General features: G+C 39.0%; 1 protein-coding gene across 3 annotated transcripts; it reads right to left on the bottom strand.

Annotated features, from left to right (window-relative positions):
• Positions 1 to 971: 971 nt before the first annotated feature.
• Positions 972 to 20069, bottom strand: TWF1 (twinfilin actin binding protein 1). 3 transcript variants are annotated; one of them, XM_077178894.1, is made up of 9 exons: positions 20015 to 20069; positions 16394 to 16471; positions 13636 to 13814; positions 12345 to 12440; positions 11071 to 11175; positions 6463 to 6588; positions 6115 to 6265; positions 5601 to 5722; positions 972 to 4090 (listed from the first exon to the last, which is right to left on the bottom strand). In XM_077178894.1, the coding sequence occupies exons 1-9, from the start codon at positions 20052 to 20054 to the stop codon at positions 3920 to 3922; spliced, it is 1068 nt and encodes a 355-aa protein (XP_077035009.1). In that variant the 5' UTR covers positions 20055 to 20069; the 3' UTR covers positions 972 to 3919. The 3 variants fall into 3 exon arrangements, with proteins under 3 accessions (XP_077035009.1, XP_077035011.1, XP_077035010.1); XM_077178896.1 differs by lacking the exon at positions 20015 to 20069 and adding an exon at positions 19656 to 19846; XM_077178895.1 differs by lacking the exon at positions 20015 to 20069 and adding an exon at positions 19191 to 19233.
• Positions 20070 to 21429: the final 1360 nt, after the last annotated feature.

Raw genomic sequence — 21429 nt, 5'->3', positions numbered from 1 at the left:
CCCTGCGCAGCTCTGTTCGCCTCTGGTAGGGTGGATCATTTTTGTTCGTACACCGTGATATTCTTCAGTGTGAGGAGAATCTCAGCCACAAAGCATGGGAGTTCCTGCTCTGTCATACTTGACCATTACTCTTTGCAGTGCTGCTCTCAGCAGTGAGGTTTTGGCAGTAGTTTCCCTTCCTCACTGAAAATGAAGCATGTTAGCTACCATTTCATACAATTAGAAAAAAGTTTTGGACTTCTTTAGTGAATATGAGGGGTTAACTAGGTAAAGCTAGGTAACTTATGTGGCAACTATTTTTTTTTAAATATGCAGGGGACAAGGAGAAGGAATTTCCCTTTCCCACCCCAGATTTTTTTTTGAGGTCTCCATACAGTAAAGTCAACATCTCTAAACACTAACAGAGGATAGATAAGAGTAGCTGACTTTAGTTTCTTTTGTTCCCTCCAAAACCATTAAATTATCCTAGTGTACTTGTTTGTTTTAGTTACTATAATAAGGCTTTCTAGGACATAGATCAGTAACTTGAGTTATTCAAGATACTTGGGATGATCTGGTTTCATAGAACTGGAGCTGAGAGAAATCCAGTAGTATAGTATAGTATAGTAGTTCATGCTGATCAAGTAAGAACAGATAGAATTGTTCAATCACCAGTCAACTACCTCAGCATTTTAAAAGGACAGAAGAAATTTTTGAAGGGGCATATTACTGGAAGTACAAAAACCTCAGGAGAACACCCTTGGATTCTGCTATGGAGCCTTTGGTGCTGCTCCCATAAAGCAATGAGAAAGTAGCTGTTTCTAACATAGATTTTTCTCTAATAGCAAAAGCCAGGAATTCTTTCTGCTCACCTCCCTTCTTACACCCCACAGTCACTTTCTAGTCCCATGAGAACTGCCTATTACACGTTCTGATCTTAGAAAATAGATCTCCATTAAAGAGACTATGAAATGATTCAGACAACACCAAGCTAAAGCATCAATCTTTATTTATAAAGTAAATTACAAAATAGATAAGGTAAACTTAATTAATTTTAGCATCTGAAGGTGGCTTTCATTGAATACTTAAACACACTGATAAACAATTTTTTTTATTTACAATGTCAATCTGAGCAACAGAGCAATTTTTACCTTGATTAGTTTAACCGTTGATAGGAGTGTTTTAAAAGATCAAGATCTCCCTAAGTTGCAACATAAACATACTAAATAATTACCTGTCCTGTTAATTAACTATTTAATAGCTTGTGAGTTAACTGCAAGCAGCTGCATTGCTTTTGGGCTTTATGAAGGCCAACAATTTGAATGGACACTTTCAATTATTTAATGACCAGAGACAGTTAATGGAGCAACTTTGATTAACGCCCACATTTTGCCCTGGTTCTGAACATTCATGAACAGAAGTGGAGGCAACTATGTAGATGTAAACGTGATAGATTGTACAAAAAGAACTTACAATAAGATACTTCTTATTGCTGTTAGGAGAATAGCTACAAGAGGCCTGGAGAAGCAGCCAGCAGTGCAAGACTTCATATAATTCTCTTTTTGGGAAAAGAGAAGGAGACGTGCTCAGGATATGACTGACTCCTGTCTGGGCTGGGTGTGTACATCACATAGAATATTTTCACATAGGGAAATTTACAATGTCTGGTTTGGGCTGAACTCTAAAGCAGCTCATCATAAATGCTCTTGCATAATCATTTAACCAGCTCTCATCCTCCTCCAGATTAAGTTTTCCATCTCCTATCCTCATCTACCTAGGTCAGGATTGCACAAAAAACCAAAAAACAAAACCGAAAAGCAACAGTGAAAAAAACCCCAAAACAAACATCCAACAAAACCCCCGCAACATCCACACAACCGTATCAGGTCAAACTGCTCATTATTTAAAATATTTAGTCTTAAAAAGCTGAACCTCTTTACTGGCTCAAGAAAGTGTGTGCACTCTTGCTATGGCTGGCACAAGGGCAGGAATACTAAATTCAAACAACCCTCTAGCAGTAATTTTTCAATGCTACAGTCCTTAAAACCAAACCACAACAAAAATTCTGAAGTGAATTAGGTGTGTTGCAAATATTTGAGTTAACCTAAAAATACATTTAATAACAGTGTACAATGAGCTGCACACTCAATTAGCATATTTAAAAAACAATGAAATTTGCCTGACACATAATACAGAAGGCAAGAGACAGGAAAAGAACACAAGAGCAAGCAGGAGATTAGCTGAGGATCAAGAGCTATTGAATTGGACTGATGTAGTGTGTAAAATTAAATGAAAAAAAAAGCTGAAGTGTAAAATTTCTGCTGCACATAAAAAACCCACGGTAATACCAACTATTGCAACCTTCACATTATATAGTGCAATCTCAGATGTCAATAGTAAGCTAGTATAGCCAAACTAAATAATAGATAAAACAATTTTTCATCAGGAACTACTAATGTCAAAACATTATCCCCTACAAACCTTAAATCCATCTTCCACCAGGTAAACATACCATTCAGCTCTATAATGAGTATATCCAGCAGCTACAATAATACCCAATAAACCAAAGCTGGCAACTCCCGTGTAGCTTTAAAAAAACCAAAACCAACAAAACTCAAAAACCACAAAGGTCACATAAAAAGCAAGTCCTCACTGGGAATATAATCTATTCACAAGTATTTGCTTCATCACACAGTTTTAAATATTTAAGGTCATCCAATACTTGACTTCCACATCTAATTCCCCCTTAATGCACTTATTAAAATAATCTACTTTTCCTTTTCCTGTTAAACACATTACTTACAGTTCAATCAAGTTTAGACTATTCTGGCTGATTTAAGTATTTTGAAGAAGGGAAGAAGGGAGGAAAAAATCATCAAAATCCTAACTAGGGGCTTGCTGCCAGCAGTTATTCAAGACCTAGTTGGACTTAAATTATAGATTTAAGTTACACTGAAGTTCAAGCATTTAGAAAAAGTAATTTTCAGAATATCTTGAAAGTAAAAATTGCAGTTGATAGTACAAACACAGTAGGACCTCACTGTTATGAAGCAAGACTGCTTCCTTTTTACTGAACTTACACATTTTTAGATCCAACTACATAGATAATTAATTACTTTAGACATATTGCTCTGAAAGCAGCTCCATAATCTATTGAATATACTAACTCATTGACATTTAATCTCCTTTTATACTTGGTCATTCAGTACCTAATATGTAACACTTATGAGTGATACAGAAGTCTGGAAAAGCTATTGTGTTTTATGTCAGATTTCATTAAAAGGTAATTCATTAAATTAGTTGTAAATTTGAGATGACCAAGTCTTTGCCTCGGAAAATGTCCATCTATTCCTGAATGCTTATATTAATTGAATGATAACTGATTTTAGTTTATCTTTTCCATTACAAGGAAAAAAAAAACCAAACAAAACAACAAAATCCAGCAATGCATCCTGTCAAAATCCAAAGACAACCTTTTATTTTACTATTGTCCTTAAGTGCTACAAGGAAAAATAAAGTTTTAATTGGGACAACACTAGTCCTTCATCTCTTCTCACATGGAAAGTCTTAGAGGTTTAATAGGCTATGCATAAGAATACAGCTGTGACTTACTGACAGAATACATGGGCTTCATAGTCTTATGTCTGCAAAGTTTATGATCACATGTACAGCTATTAATAATGGCTTCTAAATTAAAATAAAGGGGTATCTTAGTTTTTTTTCTTCTAGCTTCAAAATAATTATCTCTTCTATATGTCATAAAACATGGTCAACAAATATAATCATGTAACAATATAAAAAGTGTTGAGGTCAGAAAAGAGAAGAGTACAAAGAGCTTTTTTTTATCCCTAGCATCTATGAATGGAATGATTTCAGTTCATTACCAAAAGCCAGAATTCCACTTCTTACTTTAACACTTAAACAAATACAAACACAGTTTCTAATCACTTGGTGTTTCAGTCTCTGCTGGACCTCTGATCAGTCTTCGTATTCCTCTCTTCCCTGCAGGACCTTTTGGTTTAGCAAAACTCTGTTTGTAAGCATGTTGTTTTGGATGTACTTCTTCATAAAGAAAGTCAGCAGTTAACTCATCACCATTATCTATTTCAATCTGGCAGAAAAAAAATCATACTCAAAGTCAAAAACATTTAGAAACTTTGCTGAAACTCAATACTATATTAAAACCATATGTGCAATAATGTTCAAAGTCAAGCATGAAAAGTTCTCCAACTTGTGCCTAATGCCCTGAGAAATCTTGGATAGTTTTCCTGAAACTCCCCTATACTCTCACCACTATTAAGTGTGACTTAATTAGTTTCCTGAAATGTAAGCACAACTAAACAGTACATATGCTAAGGACTTCTTTTGGTCACAAGCTTTGGCACAGTGTACCTGTTAACACTAACTAGGAGAACACATTCTATGTTACTTATTTACTCATTTTAAGTATTTATACATTTGAAGAATCAAAATTGTTCATTATAACATGTTTTAAGCACTAACTAATTAAGCAATGTGGATGCATATTGTTATCTCTTGAGAAAGAGGGGGAGGTGTATAAAGAAGCTTATGTTATTAGCTGGCTACTGCCACTCAGCAAGTACTCAAGTGTTTAGCAAGAAACAGCTAAAATAATGAACAGAATGGAGGGGAGTGTTTTAGTTTTCAAAATCTAGATATTTGAAACCAAACAGAAGGAAAATACTGTTCTCAAGCCAAACTCCCCTGTTTTAAATTGCAGGAATTTAGAATTCAGAGAAATGCTATGGCCTTGCTCTGCTGAGCATTCAGCACTTCATGCCCTGCCAACCATAACACTTGAAAGACTTGTCAGCCCCTGTTTTGCTGTTACAAGGACATGCTTCAGAAATTTCAGTCTGCAGGAATTTTCAGGAGTCACATGGTGCTTTAGTTTTGTTGCAGAAAGGCAATTTCAGAAAAATAATTACATACAAATACACATAGCAAAAATCTAGTTAATTCATGTCATCTTACTAAAAATGGTTAGTATTAATTCTGCTATTTTTAAGGTAAACATAATCTCTTCCACAAAAGTGTTAAAAACATATCCATAGGTAACAAGTGGACCATTTCTGTGGTCTCCGGGAGGTGAGAAGCAACTTTTTGCATTGCAGTAAAATCTATACAGTGTGAAAAGATCAGCTTACTTGCAAATACTTCTTTGCCCCATCAAGGACTCCTAAGATAGCAGTTCCAATTTTCAGAACTGCAGCTTGAAATGATTTTGAAAATCCCTACATAACTATGGCTTAAAGGAATTTAGTGTTTAACAACAGCAATATGTTGTGGTCCAAAATACGACACAACTTTGAGTAAGAAATCATGTTAATTCTATAAAGTCCTTCAAAGTACTCTCAAATACTTCCTTGATGCACAAGGATATATTTGTTCAAGATAAAAGGGTAGAAATTATGAAACACAGTAAAACTTCCATGACTTAACTTTGATCCTCTAGCTCCATCAACCATTATTTCCTGTTCAGGACAAACTAAATTACACTTGTCATTGTTTAGACAAGGTGGTGACAGAGACAATTATAGATTTTAATTAAGAAGGGAAGACAGGTATGGAGAAAATACCCATACACCCCCTGCACTTACCTTTCTAACTATCTGCATCCACAACTGTGTTTCTACAATTTCTAACAGTGGACTTTTGCAACTAGAGTAGAGCATTCGTTCTCGTATACTACAGGTATACCCTGGCATAGAGTAGATGAAAACTGCAGGAAAAGAAAACAATGACACAAATCAGACCATAAATACACTCCATCAAAAGTTGTATCATAAAACCATTTATAGCAAAGAGGCAATGGAAATCAACTATGCAATCTGAAAGCAAAATATGTAGTGCTGTTCTGGAGCTTTTTTGCTTCAGCAAGTGTTTAATTTCAAACAGGGGATAAGAGAATGGCCAGTATCTGTATGTTTTCACATTTATGGGTGCTCATAATCAAAAGGGATAGCTCACATAAGAGCTCTCCTTCGCAAGTTCACAGTTTCACAACCAAATGACTCTGAAATTTATGATCATGCTGACACATGATCTGACTCAAAATTCCTAAGGAATTTGAAACAAGCCAGTGATGTTTCATATTGAGAAATTTTCACATACTTATGGATTCCAAATAGTCTCCTTCATGTGTGTGCTTATACAGGAAAAAGTGGTAACGTGCAGCATCCTTTGGAACTCTTTTTGGCAAGTCCTTAAGTTCAGTATCAAGTGTGTTGGCCAAAATAATAGTTTCATTTTTCATATCAATTTGCTGTAAACAAAGCAAACATGAATATAGTTAATACACAAAAAACAAACCAGAGAACATGACAGGATGGAATAAAGTTTGGATTAATCTAATTCAAAATAGTAATTTGTCAGCATACTACATCAAGACACATTATTTAATATGTGGGTAATCTATTTTATACTCATTATTAAAAAATAGTTAAAGTATTTTATACTTGCCAGTTGTACATAATTGAGTTTCTTATTTTTCAGTTTCTCCAGAGCCTGAATAGCATCTTTAGCAATAGGGAATGCTACTCCTTGCAGTGTTTGATGCTTGGTATCTACACCAACATCCGCCTGTACCTGGAACACAAGTCAGCTGAGTTGTTAAAAGAAACCTCTGCAGGCATTTATTTGGTTTCATACAATGACTGACAATGCATTTCATATGGTTACACATAGAGTTAGCAGTAGCTATTACAAGAATAAACCACCCCAAGAAATCATCCCCATATACAAAAGATTTGCATTTTTTAATTTACAGGTCATGTTTGTTTGGTAGCCTGCAAAATTTCTTATCTCTGAAACATGCTCTGTTCTGCTTAGGAGAGCAACAAAGTCATCAGAGGGAAAACTGGTTCAAGTGTCAGTGAAGAAGTTCTAAGTTAAAATCTGTTACAAAGACAACAATAATCCAGGAAAAAAAAATCTTCACTTTCGTATGTTGTGTTATATTTTAAACTGAAAATATTCCCTATAAACTTCGTTATAGCTTAAAAAATTTTAGATCAAAACAAAGACATGATTTCTAGGGAGTCGAAATTTTTGAAGGAAGAGAGAAATTATGAGACAAACTGATATTCTGGAAGGAAAAGTAAAGCTTCTACTCTCCCTCCTGCTTCAACATACTCCCACAAATAGCCTCTACCAAAACCAAAGCAAACAAAATAACAAACAAAATCCTAATTTTTTATTTCCAGACAGTCTACCACAAAGTAAAAAAAAAAAAAAAAATCCAGGACAAGCTAGACAGTTATTCATAATCCAGTTATATTAGTGTCAAATTATTTGAGAGAACAGTTATTTTAAAGCTGATGTTCAAGAATTTATGTTTATCTTAGTATTCATTCAGTTTCTCTTAAAACGAGCTCTGGCCTCCAGTCTTCTTCAGTCTTAGTTTATTGTCTAAATACTGCTTTTTTAATATATTTACTTACTTTTAAAGTTTCACAATTACATTTAACATTGGTTATGAAGCCGCAAAAGTCAAAAAAGTGTACCAAATGGAAAGTGTGGACCTTTCCTGCCCTAGATCTATCAACTAGAAGATGTGCAGCTTTATTAAAAAGAGATGCTAGTAAGATATGAAACAAACTGATAAAAAAATTAAAAACACTTGTGGCAACACATACTTGTACTTCATATTTTCAAGAAAAGCTTGTCAGCAACAAGGAAAGAGGAAAAGAAAGCAGGTGGGGAGCTTACTTTGCACAAAGATTGATAAATTTATGAACAAGGTTATGGAAAAAATGTTTTGCAAAATCTAAGTCTGCATAAAAGCCTGACTGACAAATGTAAAATAGGCATCACAAAAATAATAAACCATCATAAAATACCATAGTCTAGAATCCATATTAGAATACAGGTAGAAAATAAGTACTCCAAACTTAAAAACAAGCGGTGAAGTGTGGAGATAGACAAGGGAAGAGAGTAACCCAGTGTAACTCCAGATCTAGGAAAATTAACAGAACCACCTAAGTCACTTAAGAATATTTAAATTCACACTGCTAAGATTTAGTTAATAATGGCTGCTGAGTGCTGGATAAAATGTCAGATGAAATTTCCTGTGAATAAATGTAAATGTATGCAGGAGGAAAAAAAACCTCTTTTTCTACTTGTATGGTGACTGGGTTGAGCTGGCTACTACCATTCAGGAGCAAGACCTTGCATCTCATTCTGACTAAATCTGAAAATAACCCCAAGGCAAAAAAAAAAAAAATCTGAACACTCCCCATCCACAAATGAAATGTTACAAATTGTTAGAAAAAAGAGTAGAGAACAGACCACGTTATTACGCACTGTAGATATCAGTAACATGCCTGCATCTTGAATACCACATGCAGATCTGGCTTCCCCATCCCTCCATCTCATAAATTACATAGCAGAACTGGAAAAACTGCAGAGAAAAGCAAAAGCATCAGAAGTATGGAGTGCTTTGTTTAGGAGGAAGAACTACCCAGATTAGTACTTGTCAGCCTGGAAGAGATAACTGATAAGGAATACAACAGAGGTCCATGGATAGAGAATCATGGCACAATTGTGGCTGGAAGGGTCCTCCAAAGGTGATCCAGTCCAACCCCCCCACAGAAAGCAGCAACATCTTCAAAGAGATCAGGTAGCTCAGAGCCCCATCCAACCTGACCTTGAATGTTTCTAGGGATGGGGCATCTACCACCTCTCTCAGCAAACTCTTCCAGTACCTCATCACACTCACCATAAAACAAATTCTTGCTCATAGCTGATCTAACCTACCCTGTTTTAGTTTAAAACCATTCTCCCTTGTTCTATTGCAACAGGCCCCGCTAAAAAATCTGTCCCCTTATTTTTTACAAGCCCCCTTTAAGAACTGAAAGGCCACTAGGATTTTCCTAAAGCCTTCTCTGCTCCAGTCTTAACAACCCCAACTCTCTCAGCCCTTTCTCACAGGGAATATGTTCCAGCCCTATGATCATTTTTGTGGCCCCCTCCTGGACCCACTCTAACAGGTCCATGTCCTTCCTATGCTGAGTACCCCAGAGCTGGATGCAGAGTTCCAGGGGGATCTCACCAAAGCAGAGCAGAGGGAGAGGATCACCTCTCTTTACGTGCTGGCCACACTGCTGTTGATGCAGCCCAGGACATGTTTGGCATTCTGGGACACAGAGGGCTTTATCTAAGGGGAGAAGGAAACTGAGGATTGACTGAATGACTCTTTTTTGCCTTAACCATACTATCTGTAGAGGTATCAGAATAAACCAGAGATTCTACAGAGCAGTCAATGGCTCTTTACAAAGTATTTTGTCAAGCTGTGGAATATGCTGCCACAGGACCTGTGGCCAACAAAACCTTTATGTGGATTTATAGAAATGACAAGACTAGATGGATGATGGATGAAAATCCCATTAAGAAGAACAATATAGTAAGATGTCATCTGTTGCACAGGAAGCTCCCTACCTGCAAAGGTTGAAGCAACAGAAGAGCATTTAAGGTAATTATGGCCTTCTTGCCCTGCTCCTACATCCTTCCTAAATTTCTGTTGTTCCCTCAAGGACTTGACAACAGACTAGGTGATCCTTTGATCTGACCCAGTAAAATATTTCTTAGGGTAATTAGGAAAGAATATACATATGGAAAACTTTTTAAAATCAGAAAGCTTTTTGTTTTCTAAGTCTAATTACAGGCTTTATAACGGTGCAAACAATGAAGAGAAAAATGACGTAAGTTAATGTATTGTGAGATGTTTCAAACAAAGCAAAAATGGCAGCAATATATAATTTATGTGTCCCTGAAAAGCAAAGGTATTGCTGCTGAAATTTCAGAACACATGAAGACTTGGTTTGTATGAATCACCTTCTAAACACATTGTACGCAGTACATACACTAATACTAGAAGTGATCACCAATCCCAATCCAGAAATTTTACATTCATTACTGTTTTATTTTTTTAAAGCTGATGAAGTAAAATGCAGTATTTAATGATTTCTGCATTGAATTGTTGAAATCAGACATGAAAACTAACAAAAGACACCACTGGGAAAAAAAGTCAATAAATAATAAAATTGCAGCAAAAGCACGGTAGACTGAAAACAAAAGATACACAATTGTATTTAATACAATGGTATCCAGCTACAGAAATAAATCATACTTCAAACACATGTACCACAGCTCAAACATACAAGTCTAAAGAACAAATAAGTTCAGCACATGACCTATTTTAATATACATCTGACATAAACAGTGTTTAAATGAAGGAAAAATGTGATAAAAAGAATCCTCTGAAACTTTCAGTCACTAGTTATCTGGCAATCATCAATTTTTCTGCTTAAAGGCTCTCTCTTAGGATAGAGATTTTTCTAAAAGTGTTTTAGCATAAGCGAATCAGTTTTTTAAAGTGATCAGCTATTTGGTTTGGATTTCTGTTTTATTTTTATTGGAATCCTCTTCCCCTCTTCTCAGTCTTAAAGACATATGCACTGGTACCAGAAACTATGCACCTTTCCTCTAAGAATAAGGCAGCTGAAATTCTTCTGGCAATCACTCACTGCAAAAATTGCTATTCTGTGTTTTCTCTACAATTTCTGCCACCATGGGAAATGCAGACAATCACATGTGGACAATGACTGAGGTTGGAAAGACATCACCTTGTCCAACAAGACTGTTTAATCAGGGCCACCTAGAGCCAGCTACCCAGTTGTCTGTCCAAACATCTTTTAAATATCTCCAGGATGGAGACCCCATAACCTCCCTGGGCAACCAGTGCCAGTGCCTGGTCACCCTGCACAAAGAAGGACATCCAGTGATACTAAAAGCTGAAGTTGCAACAATTAGGCTCTGCATTTGCCAGGCCTCTGATTCAGACACTAGGCCTTTCAAACACCGTGAGATCTCTCATGCCACTTCAACTCCAGCCACCATCCCCCTGTAGTTTCAACCCATTGAGAAGTACATTTATATGCTCATCCACTCACACTTTCTGAAACTTTCCATTTTCTGTTCTGCCTTTTTTTGCCCTAGAAAGACATTTCCCTACAATACATTTGGAATTCTGCACCATTTCCCACACATTCTTGAAGACATTTTAGGTACCTCGTTAATCTTAATTTGTCGAAGTTCCTCTTCTGCTGCAGTCAAAGGTGCAGGGGAGGATTGTGATATCAAATATTTTTTATATCCATTCAGTGAAACATCATCCTGAAAGCACAATATCAATATTTATCAGGGTTTTTTTAGAATTTTAGAAACTTTTCTTCAATGATTTTCTATGGAACATTGCAAAAATCAGTTGCCTTCCATACAGTTATGTTTCTTTTATTTCAATACTGCAATATTCCATTATGTCTTATTTCAGAAGCCCAGAGGTACCCAGCTTAATACATATGAATTAGCAGGTGGGATCATAGTAGGGTTCCACCACAGTAACAGTGCTTGTTACAACCAAACCATCCTTAGGTTTAACAAAATAAAGACAAAGTAACCCATTGGACACTGATGATCAACATCCTGAGTGAGATCAGCAAATTGAACACCTTGAAGAAGCTGTGATTTTCACACAGATGAACATTAAAGACCAGCAACAATTAAGAAGTTTATAAAGATACTGAAACCAGCATTGTAGAGATATATAAGCTGTAACATAATGAGCCTAGGAAAAGTGAGTTATATCCATGTCATCTTCCATGTGCCCCAGGCCCATTCTGAAATAACAATAAGACAGATCTAATGCTTCCTCCTCAAAACTGAGATGGAAGCTCAGACTTGTAGGGCTAGACACAAATTCCATATATTACATAGACTGCTAATGGTTTGGTGCAAGTGGCAGTGAAAGACTGGTTGATTGAACAGACAAGAAAAAAATAACAGGATCCCTAACAGTAAACCCCCTTAGCACATCAGTTATCTACTCCCCTAGAATACAGCCTCTCCATATGTTTGATAGAATAATGAAGCCTCCATAACAGGTTAATGATAAATGTAACAAATTATTTACTCAGTGAGCAACAGAATTATTAGTCCACCACAACAGCTTTTTCACAGCTTTTTTCCCTACTACAATATCCTCTATTCTTCCTCAAACTTCCAACTCCTTCCATTCCATTAAAGAACTCATGCTCATACAATGAGATTAGAGATATGCCTATTATTCTTAGGTTATTTAGTTTTCATAACAATTAGAAGCAAGGACTTCTAAGCCTGATGATTAACTTGTTTGTGTGAGCTTAAACACACTCTAACACTGGAATAACACACATAGCTTTTAACTCTTTTTTTCTTTAATCCAAAAAGACCATAAGCAACCCACATTCATACCAATAACATCAGCTACTATGTTCAGTGTCCCGACCTTGAAAAGAAAAACATACCTGTACTGTTCCAAATACTTCATCCTTAATATGGCCACCTCCAAACTCTTTCTTAAGTGTTGCTCGGGTTGCTGCATACAACATTTTTTGACGAACCTAGCATATAATAGAACAGTAGCTTTTTGGTTTGGTTCTTTTTTAAAATTTTGCTGCACACAGAGAATCCAGCATGTTGGTGTACCAAGTCCATTAACAAACAATACTTTCTTGAACCAAGTATTTCAAGTGCTGAAACTGCACTATTAAACTAGTAGAGCTCTGAATCATGTTACTTACTCATATTATTAAATTCACAAGGTCATGATACTATGTCTTATTATCAAAGTAACTTCAAAACTGAATTGCAGCCTTAGGAGTATGAGCTTTTCTTTAAATAGGAAAAAAAAATCAACATAATGGTTACTAATTTTAAATGGGAAGAAACACAATTGTTTGAATCTTTTGTCACCTTGTCTGTGTACTAATTGATGCAACAGAACTAACTCATTATTACTTTTGATTTGACAGTGACTTCAGATAGTTATGGTTCAACTACAGAGTGGAAAAATTATGTTTGCTCCCTATTAACTTGCTGTCTCACATAGTCACTTACTCCTCTTTCAGCAGTCCCACCTTCCCACTTTATTTCACCATCATGTTATCCTCTCCACAATACTTCACCTCTTCCACATAATCATCTTTATGCACATCAACTTTGATCTCTTATTATTTTCTAACTGCTAGTGAAAGCAGTAGGAATACTGGGAAAGCTTTGCTTTCTGCCTTCCTTTATCCCACATTCCCAGAACTGGTATCCTAGTTTCTCCTAGAAATCCTTAATTCTGACCTCGGTCCTCTCCCATGCTCTCAAAGCACTAGAAGGAGTGTATTCTGTGGCACACCACATAGCCACGAGTGCCAGCTGGGCAGCCAGCAAGCCAAACAGAATAAACAGCTTGAGCTCACACTGTAATTCTTCTCTATATGAGCACCCATTAAGATTTCTGTCCTATATCTTTCCATAAATTTTCTGAAATCCTGACAGTAAGACAGACAAACAGGGCAAAAAAACTGTATTGTGTCCACCAGTCAGGCTAAAAATACATAGGATCAGCTGTACTCCATCTAGACCTACTGATTTGCTCTTTAATCATCTTAAAAAAACATCTTCCTAGCTGTTTTCTTCTCGGAATGTAGGACAAGGTTGGGGAATGCTTCATTCCTCAGATCCTTTTCCTTCATATCTCAGATTCAGATCAAATGGTACTGTTGAAAAATCCTTAACATGAAGCCTCTGATGACTGTTACTTACAGGAGAGTGATCAGGTGACCATGCAATGAAGATCCATTCATATCCTTGAGCATTCTGTGAATCTAATCTGTATAATATGTAACATGGTTGCTTGTCTTCAAGAAGAGGAAGGACAAAGGAATCATAATCCTTTTCCCATGATCCAACTGGCTGTCTAGAGGATCCCACAACAAGCTGCTCTAAAACCAATAACCAAAGCTACAGGTTAGCAACTATACAGTTAATAGCATCTGTCAAAATTAATAATTACAATAAGAAGTTAATTGGACACTTAATTGTTCATAATTATGCCCAGAACAATGGAAGACAAGAACAGGCAGTGTAAAAGTAGGTGAACTCCTACAAAAGCTGTGTATGTTCAAACCCTAACTTACTTTAACCAAAATTCTGATAGTAGGGAAGTAACGAGCTGGCTGTCATCAAGTTCTTTGATCTGAAGCAATACTACTGATTTTAGTTTTTCTACCATAACATACACAGAAGGGAAATAAGAACTGTGTTCTAACACTAAGTTTATTTTTAATTTGGAATACTTAGGTATAAATAAGAGTAAACTTTCCAATTTTAGATTTATAATTATATTGCTCTTGGTATAATGCATTACTGTTTGTATTCATTGTAAGGACTCAATAACCCAGTTATACAGTGAAAAGAGTTTGGAATGAATATGCTTGCACTAATCACTGACTTGTCTATGTAAGTAGATAAACCTCTTTCTAATACAGCTTCACAGCTATGGTCTCTTTAAATGACTGAAGTTGTTTATTATGTATAATTGGTTTAAGTCTGTATAGAATACTTCAATGGTATTTAATTATGTGAACAGCTGTAGCAACAAGATTTTTCTCTTATTTATATATCACATCTCTGTTTCCAAAGGAAATATTAGCATACTGTCTTACAAAACATTTAACAGCCTCCCAAGAGATACTAGCCCACACAAGTGGAATAGAAATACCTTGTTTAAATGGGGTCAGTTTGAAGACCTTGTTTAAATGCAGCAGTTTGAAGACCATCATAGTAGCTAGTATACAAATCAACTTTTGGGAGCCTAGGTCTTACAAAACTTCATTTTACAAAAGTACAACAGCACACAAATGCCTCTACAGCAAAACTTCAAGCAAAGCATTCCACTACAGTAACTCACAGAACATCAACAGCTCAGGGCAAGGGTGTCTGGCCCTTCTCTGAATTAGACACAAAGTACCTGAATACCTGAAGTTGTACAGTTAAACCAAGGGTATTCAGAATGTACTTGCCAATTCTGAACTCTAAGTGGATTTATACCCACTTGGATTTAAGATACAGCCAGAGGAACTTCATGCCCAGCAGCAAATCTCTTATTAACTCAGATTAGCAAAACACGATTTGAATTTTATCTGTTGGCTATTATCTGTTCCTTAAAGCTCCTGAAGACAGATGAGGAACTGCTCTTCTTCCAGTATACTGGGAGTTTTACAGGTTTCTTTTTGAACTTCAGAAAATACTATCAAAGACTGGATTCTGCTTCTTATGGAGATGAAATGTATATACCTATATGTTTTTGATCTATATATATGTTTATACACATGAGTACATACACACAAAAACAGGAAATGAAAAAATAGGGAAAGTATTAAATTTGTATCTTATTTCTAGGCTTCACTTCATATTGTAAAGTAGCATATACACAAAAGCATATTGTTTTGCCTTGGTTAATGGGAAAAAAAACCCCAAAACAATGGTTTGTCAGCATTTACTTTGTGCTACTCTGATTATCACAAAGTCCTGCCTTGTAATCTTACTACTCCCACAGCCTTAAAGAAACCTATCTTAAAATATCAGAAGACTTCCTAAGAAAAGCAAACACAAGGAAGGTTAACAGTAGGTTATTTACCTACCAATGAAAGTGTATCTGTGTATGTGCGTACATGTAAATTTCTCCAGCTAACAGATTTTTAGTGTACTGTAAGTGAATGAAGTCTAAAACCAACGCCTTCAAAGTGGACAACTGACACGCTTGAAAAGATGGACTAAACCAGGAAATATCTTATACAACCAACAAACATTTCTATTAAAGAAAATAAAAGTAATTATATAGTCTGTCTTTCAATGTTTGCAGCCTACATCCCCTGCCAAGAAGTTCAAAAATCAAACTCCAGTTCTGATCAAAACTGTCATTTTCTATTTATACATATATGTTGAGATTTAAGAAACAGCTTTAATTTTGAAAATTTAAATAAAGTCACAGACTTATAAAGATATTTTCTATGTAGTCAGATTACCACTTAAACATCTGCTTTAGCAGGACTTTCTACATGCAGCACTTTTATCTGCCTTTTTAACCAGGATATATCAGTATAAAATTTACAGTTCTACATTTAAGGTGACTGGTAGTTATGTAAGAATAGCTCTCTGTCTAGTGAAAGTAAACAGTGTCCAAATGCTACACAGGTCTGGAAATTTCAATTTCCTCTACTCTTTCTTTAGTAAGAGATAAGAATAAGCTTATTTATACTATCTATAGAAAATACAGAGCAGTTCTCAGTAAAATATAAAATTACATTTGGGAGAAAAATTCAAATGCAAAAATACAATAGCATTGTAGCAAAAAAACTTAGGATCACGAAAATTTAAATTTTACCTTCTGTATATGAAAAACCTTAGTAACATTAATTTGGCAGAGTTCTGCTTTTTAAACAATTGTACGTTTAAGTCATTAAAACAACTAGGAAAATAGCTAAAAGAACCAGGAAAAAAAAAATAAAATTTGACTAACCATTGTCAATGACTATTTTTAAAAGCCTGTATTGTCCATTTCTGGCTCCAACAAAGATGTCTTTAACACTTCCACTAGCTGAAAAAGAGAAAATAAAAGTAATCAAATTAACACATTTCACTTCCCTAGGACAAAGAATATTCATGAGGGTAAGAACAACACTGGAAAAAATGTACAACTGGCCCTTTGCTGCAAAGTTGGACAGCAAAACAAACCCAGGAGTGATGCTGCTGCTAGGCTGCACACTGTTCCAACCATCAGCATACCACACAAAGATGAAAGGCAACATTACAAAACAGCCCTGCTTTCTAGCATACCAAATGATCTTCAACATTGTGAAAACTACAGGTGACATCATCAATCTCATGTTTCAGAGCTAACACAGCAACACAATAAAAATATGACGCATCTCAAATTACAACAGCTTCACCAAGTCTGTAGGCTTAGCACAAACTTTCAGACAGAAACTATACGCCTGCCAGGAAAATGTTAGAGCTTGTCTGGCTGAAGTGATGGTCTTTCCTGAGAGCACCTCTCTGCAGAGTACCAGTGAAAGCTGCCACTCATTGCTCATGTTTCATACCGCCTTATCTCCTTCTATGGTTGACAACATTGTTCAAGCCCCAACCTACTGTAGCATGATAGCTTTATAGTGAATTTACAAAGTAACTAAAATATTTTTACATGTTTGTAAATCACATTGACACTATACCACCATCATAACAGACTCAATTCCATAAGCACACTGAAGAACTGCTCTTGACTCGCATGAAGACCATTCTTATCTCAACTGCCCTGCTAAATAATCCAACTGCAAATCAGTTTAATTATACCAGAGAAAGAGAATTGCAAGGATTTACTGAAAAACATTTATTGCAAGCTGGTCCTTTAAGTAATCCCATAGGACAGAGCATAGCACCAGCAAAACAAACATCACACCAGGAAACAAATAAATGGATTATTTATAGTCAGGTTGAGGCCAAGTGAACAGATGGGATCCAGCAACATTACTGCCCATACTCAAAACATTTTACATTTATGTTCATCCAAGTGGTGCTAGCCCCATCCTGAGAGTCCAAAATGGCACGTTAAAAGAACGTGTTAAACAAACAACTGCAGTGGGTTTCCAGTTCAAGCCCAGTTTCATCCCAGCTGTCAACTTCCCCAGTGCAGACCCCCACAGTAATTTCCTGCCAGCTTTTCTAGTCATCTCTGCTAGTCCTCACCATTCCATTGAGCAACCAAACATTGTGCCATTTCCTAGACTTTTCGTTGCCCCAAAACATTCTTTGTCCTCTTCTTGTCTATTATCCTTTTGTTCCTTATTCTCTCATTACAACATTGCACACGAAAACAAGAACAAAATACAGCAGCCTCTACACCAATTCCAGAACTGTGACATTTTCCTGAAAAAATATTTTGAGGCACTTGTGAAACCAGCTCACTATCAAGTGACCTATGGGTTTTGCTCATCATGAAGGTTGTTAAATTCCCAACAGTGATATTATTTTCTTCTTAAACTTTCTGCATAGCAGAGGGCCACAGAATCAAAATCTGGGCCTATTTCACAACTATTTTGCAGGGAACGTTATATTAAAATTATTTAGAAGACTGTAAACCCATTCAATTGTATTTCCCTTCAGTTACTGCATTCTGTAACTTCCTACAGTATTTATCTGCACTGGCCTGTTTAAAACGTCCAGTCCTTTTAGCAACTGCCTGGTACATATCACTGTGCCCATGACTTCATTTCTGTTTCCAGAAAAAAGCAGCCCATGCTGCCAAATCTTGTAATTGTTTAAAACTGACAGTAGCCTGTTTGTAGCTAAAGCCAGCAATGGCACAAGTAGAGCTATTCCTCTTCCAAATGGCAGAGGCTGATGCTTTGCTGCAAACAGGACTCCTGATTAGTGCCTGCTGAGGCAGGTTCCCGAAGGAAAGCTGCCGAGCTCTCTCTCTACAGCTCTCCTCAGAGGACAAATGATTCTCAGACACGAAGCAGAGCTGCAGAAGAGGATTAGCCACTCTTTTGCTTACAGTAAGCAACAGAGTATTATTCTGCTCCTCCCTGCCTGCATCGCCTGGAGAACAAGGGATTACGATTTACTAACAGGTTTCCCCAGACTGGGAAAAGAAAAAAAAAATCATTCCAGGTGCACCTCTAGCCTGAGAACGGCTGAAGAACTTAAAAACAAGAAGCTGCAAAAAGACCAAAGATTGGCATGCAAAGGAAGGAAAAGAAGAGAGGGAAAAGGGTGCAAACCACACGCAATGGACAAAAAAGGGCATAGAAGAGCAGCTAAGGGCTGCCATGGCTGGGACAAAAGTCACCTTCAACAATAAATACCGGAGAGCAGGCAAAGTACATGGTGCTAGTCACCCAACACGCAGATTGCAGAAATCCAGACAGTAAAACCCGACCCCTCCATAATCCTGCTATATAATCCCTGCTTAGCAATTCTGTGATTCAGAGGAACCCGCTAATACTGCGAAACAATACGCGGTCTCCTTCTAATTGCTCCTCGCACCGTCCAAGGCCTGGAAACACGGGAAAAAAAGGTTCCCACATACTTTCCCCCTTTGTGGCCCCCAGTGATGAGCTTTATAGTGGACTCTCGTACGCCAGGGCTCCTGCTCCTCCCCACGGCTCTCGCTCCACGGGAGCCAGCAGCGGCCCCCGGCATATCCCGGGCTGTCCAACCCATCCCAAACTCGGTGCGGCGACCCCGAGCAGGCGACAGCCCGCGGCTGGACGCTGACTCCGCTGCCGCAGGGAAACCTGCACTGGGGGAACTACCTGAGCCCAGGCGGGCCGTGCCTGCCATTCATGGGGCTCTGCAGAGAACATTTTCCTCGGGCGGGTTCCCTGCCTCTCCGGGGCGGACGGGCGCGCTTCGCCGGGCCGATAAACCCTGCATGCTCCGCCTGACTGGGAACAGAGGGTTCGAGCCCAAGGAGCCGTGGCCGCCGGGGACGAAACCAGCAGCAGTTCCCCCGCTCGCTCACCCCCTCGCCAGCCCGCGGCGCAAAGAACGGGCTCCTCCGGCAGCAAACAAAGAGCGCAGCAGTGGGAAAAATCCCGCCGGGAACGGCCCGCTAAGCGCCCGCCGCGGCCGCCTGCCCCCGCGCCGCGCCCCGACCCGCGGAGAAAGGCGCTCCGCCCGCCTCCCGCCCGACTAGCAGGGCCACGGCGGAGACGGGGCCGGCTGTCATGAGGAGCAGCGGGCACCGCGGAGCGGAGGCGCGGGAGCCCCGCGGGTACCTTGGATGCCGGTCTGGTGGGACATGTCGCACCGCACCCGGGCACCGCCACTGCCGCCGCCGCCTCCCCGCCCGCCCGGCACGGCCCGGCCCGGCCGCGCGCACGTGACGCGCCGCCGCCACTCAGCGGCCGTGAGGGAGCGCGGCGCCTTCCGGGCCCCGCCGGCCGGGCCGGGCTGGGCCGGGGGCTGAGGGCAGCGGCCGCCCCTGCCCGGGCACCGCCCTGCCCCGGCACGCCCTGCCCCGCGCCCGCTCCCCCTGCGCCTCCTCTCGGCGCTTCAGAACGGGGACGGGGCGCAGCTTTTCTCCCTGCCGTGCCCTTTGCTCTCCCTCTCCTGTCTTTTCCGCCGCCCCCTTCACCTGCTGTCCCGGAGCCGGCAGCGCGACCCGCCGCGGGCATCGCAGGCGCAAAGCCTGCGGTCAGTCCTGCCTGGCAGGAAGGGCCATGTGCCCCGCGGCACGGGGCTGCTCGTTAACCGAAGTACTGAAAAATAACTGAGGTGAATTTAGTTAGTCTGTACAAGCCCGTGGTGGAGACCTGCCCCTCTCTCGCTTGGGGCAGCACAGAAGGATCCATCAGGTATGACAGCAGGCTGCATGCATGTAGTGTAAATTTTGGATTAAACAGTCCCTGACAAAGAGCCCACAAGTCAGGGAACAGAGCCCACAGCCAGGGCTCACTCCGTTCAAGCCCTTGCCCCTGACAAGGCAGTCTTTGTTAATTTTGCAGTATTTGGTACGTGGTGGCACTGTATCAACAGAAACAATGAAGATTTCTTCTCTTTCAGGGCGGACTTGGTGGTTGAGCCACTTGTCTGCTTCAGCAGGGCATGGATCTATGCTTACGAAGGGTGCATCTGCTTCTCAGGGCCCTATGCATGACCAAAGGCTCCTTTATGCTTTTCAAACTGTGTTGATGCAGTTCCCCTCAGCTTTTTCTTTCAAAGTTTACAGTGAAGAAGAGTCCTGCACCATGAATTTAAGCAAGCTCTGAAGGTCGATTTGCCTTTGCTAGCTCCTTTTCAGGCTTATCTGTCTATGGGTTGAGAAGCATCCTCCTCTTAACAACAAAAAGATGGGAACTATAGCTTCTTTGAAAATCATTTCATTGTCGTTTTGTTAAAATCTCCCTCGTGGGTCCCCCTGATGGGGAGACCCCTAAAAAGTTCTGTGCCAGGAACAAGAGATGGACGGGATTCTTGTTTTTTCTGTCTTCAGGTTGCTGTTTATTTTTCTCTTATCAGAAGTTCAGCAGGCTGTCTGCATCTCAGACTCAGTGTACAAAGAGAAGGCACCAAAGTCACAAGACACACCGATTCAAGGTCTTTTACAGCTATTTTGTCCAATTAACTCTCAGAACGTACTTTATTTTTACCTTTCTACCAATAACTAATCATTTTTCTCTCCATGCAATATCTGCATTACGGTTCTTTCTAACCAATCTCCCTGTGCTTCCAACACTGCAGAAGATGGAGCAGATGAAGAACAAGAAGGAGATCAGACAATGCCAAAAATCCTCCATCTTGTCTCCTATCTACCTCTGTACAAAACTCTAAATTTTTCACCCTGTGATAAACTATACTACTATCTATTTCACACACTCAAAGATTCCAATTCATCCCAAAGTCTTAGAAGCTTTCTCCATGGACAAAGGTTAAAAGCAGTGTTCCCCTGGGGGTCAGGACTTCTCAGGACAGGCAGAGAAATATTCCCTGTGCTCTGGGTTCCCACATCATGTAGTTGGCATTTTTAATCTGTGCTGTGGTCTAGATTAA

Source organism: Agelaius phoeniceus, chromosome 5, assembly GCF_051311805.1.
Source record: "Agelaius phoeniceus isolate bAgePho1 chromosome 5, bAgePho1.hap1, whole genome shotgun sequence".
NCBI classification, from domain to species: Eukaryota; Metazoa; Chordata; class Aves; order Passeriformes; family Icteridae; genus Agelaius; species Agelaius phoeniceus.
Note: the sequence above shows the minus strand (reverse complement) of the source record. Positions and strands in the feature narration are given on the sequence as shown.

Excerpts from the sequence above, each read along its gene's own strand:
- TWF1 (XM_077178894.1), bottom strand. The coding sequence starts at position 20,054 with ATGCCCGCGGCGGGTCGCGCTGCCGGCTCCGGGACAGCAG. Across the intron at positions 12,441-13,635 it reads GGTCACCTGATCACTCTCCT|GTTCGTCAAAAAATGTTGTA; the intron begins GTAAGTAACAGT and ends ATTATATGCTAG. Across the intron at positions 6,266-6,462 it reads AACTCAATTATGTACAACTG|CAAATTGATATGAAAAATGA; the intron begins GCAAGTATAAAA and ends CTTTGTTTACAG.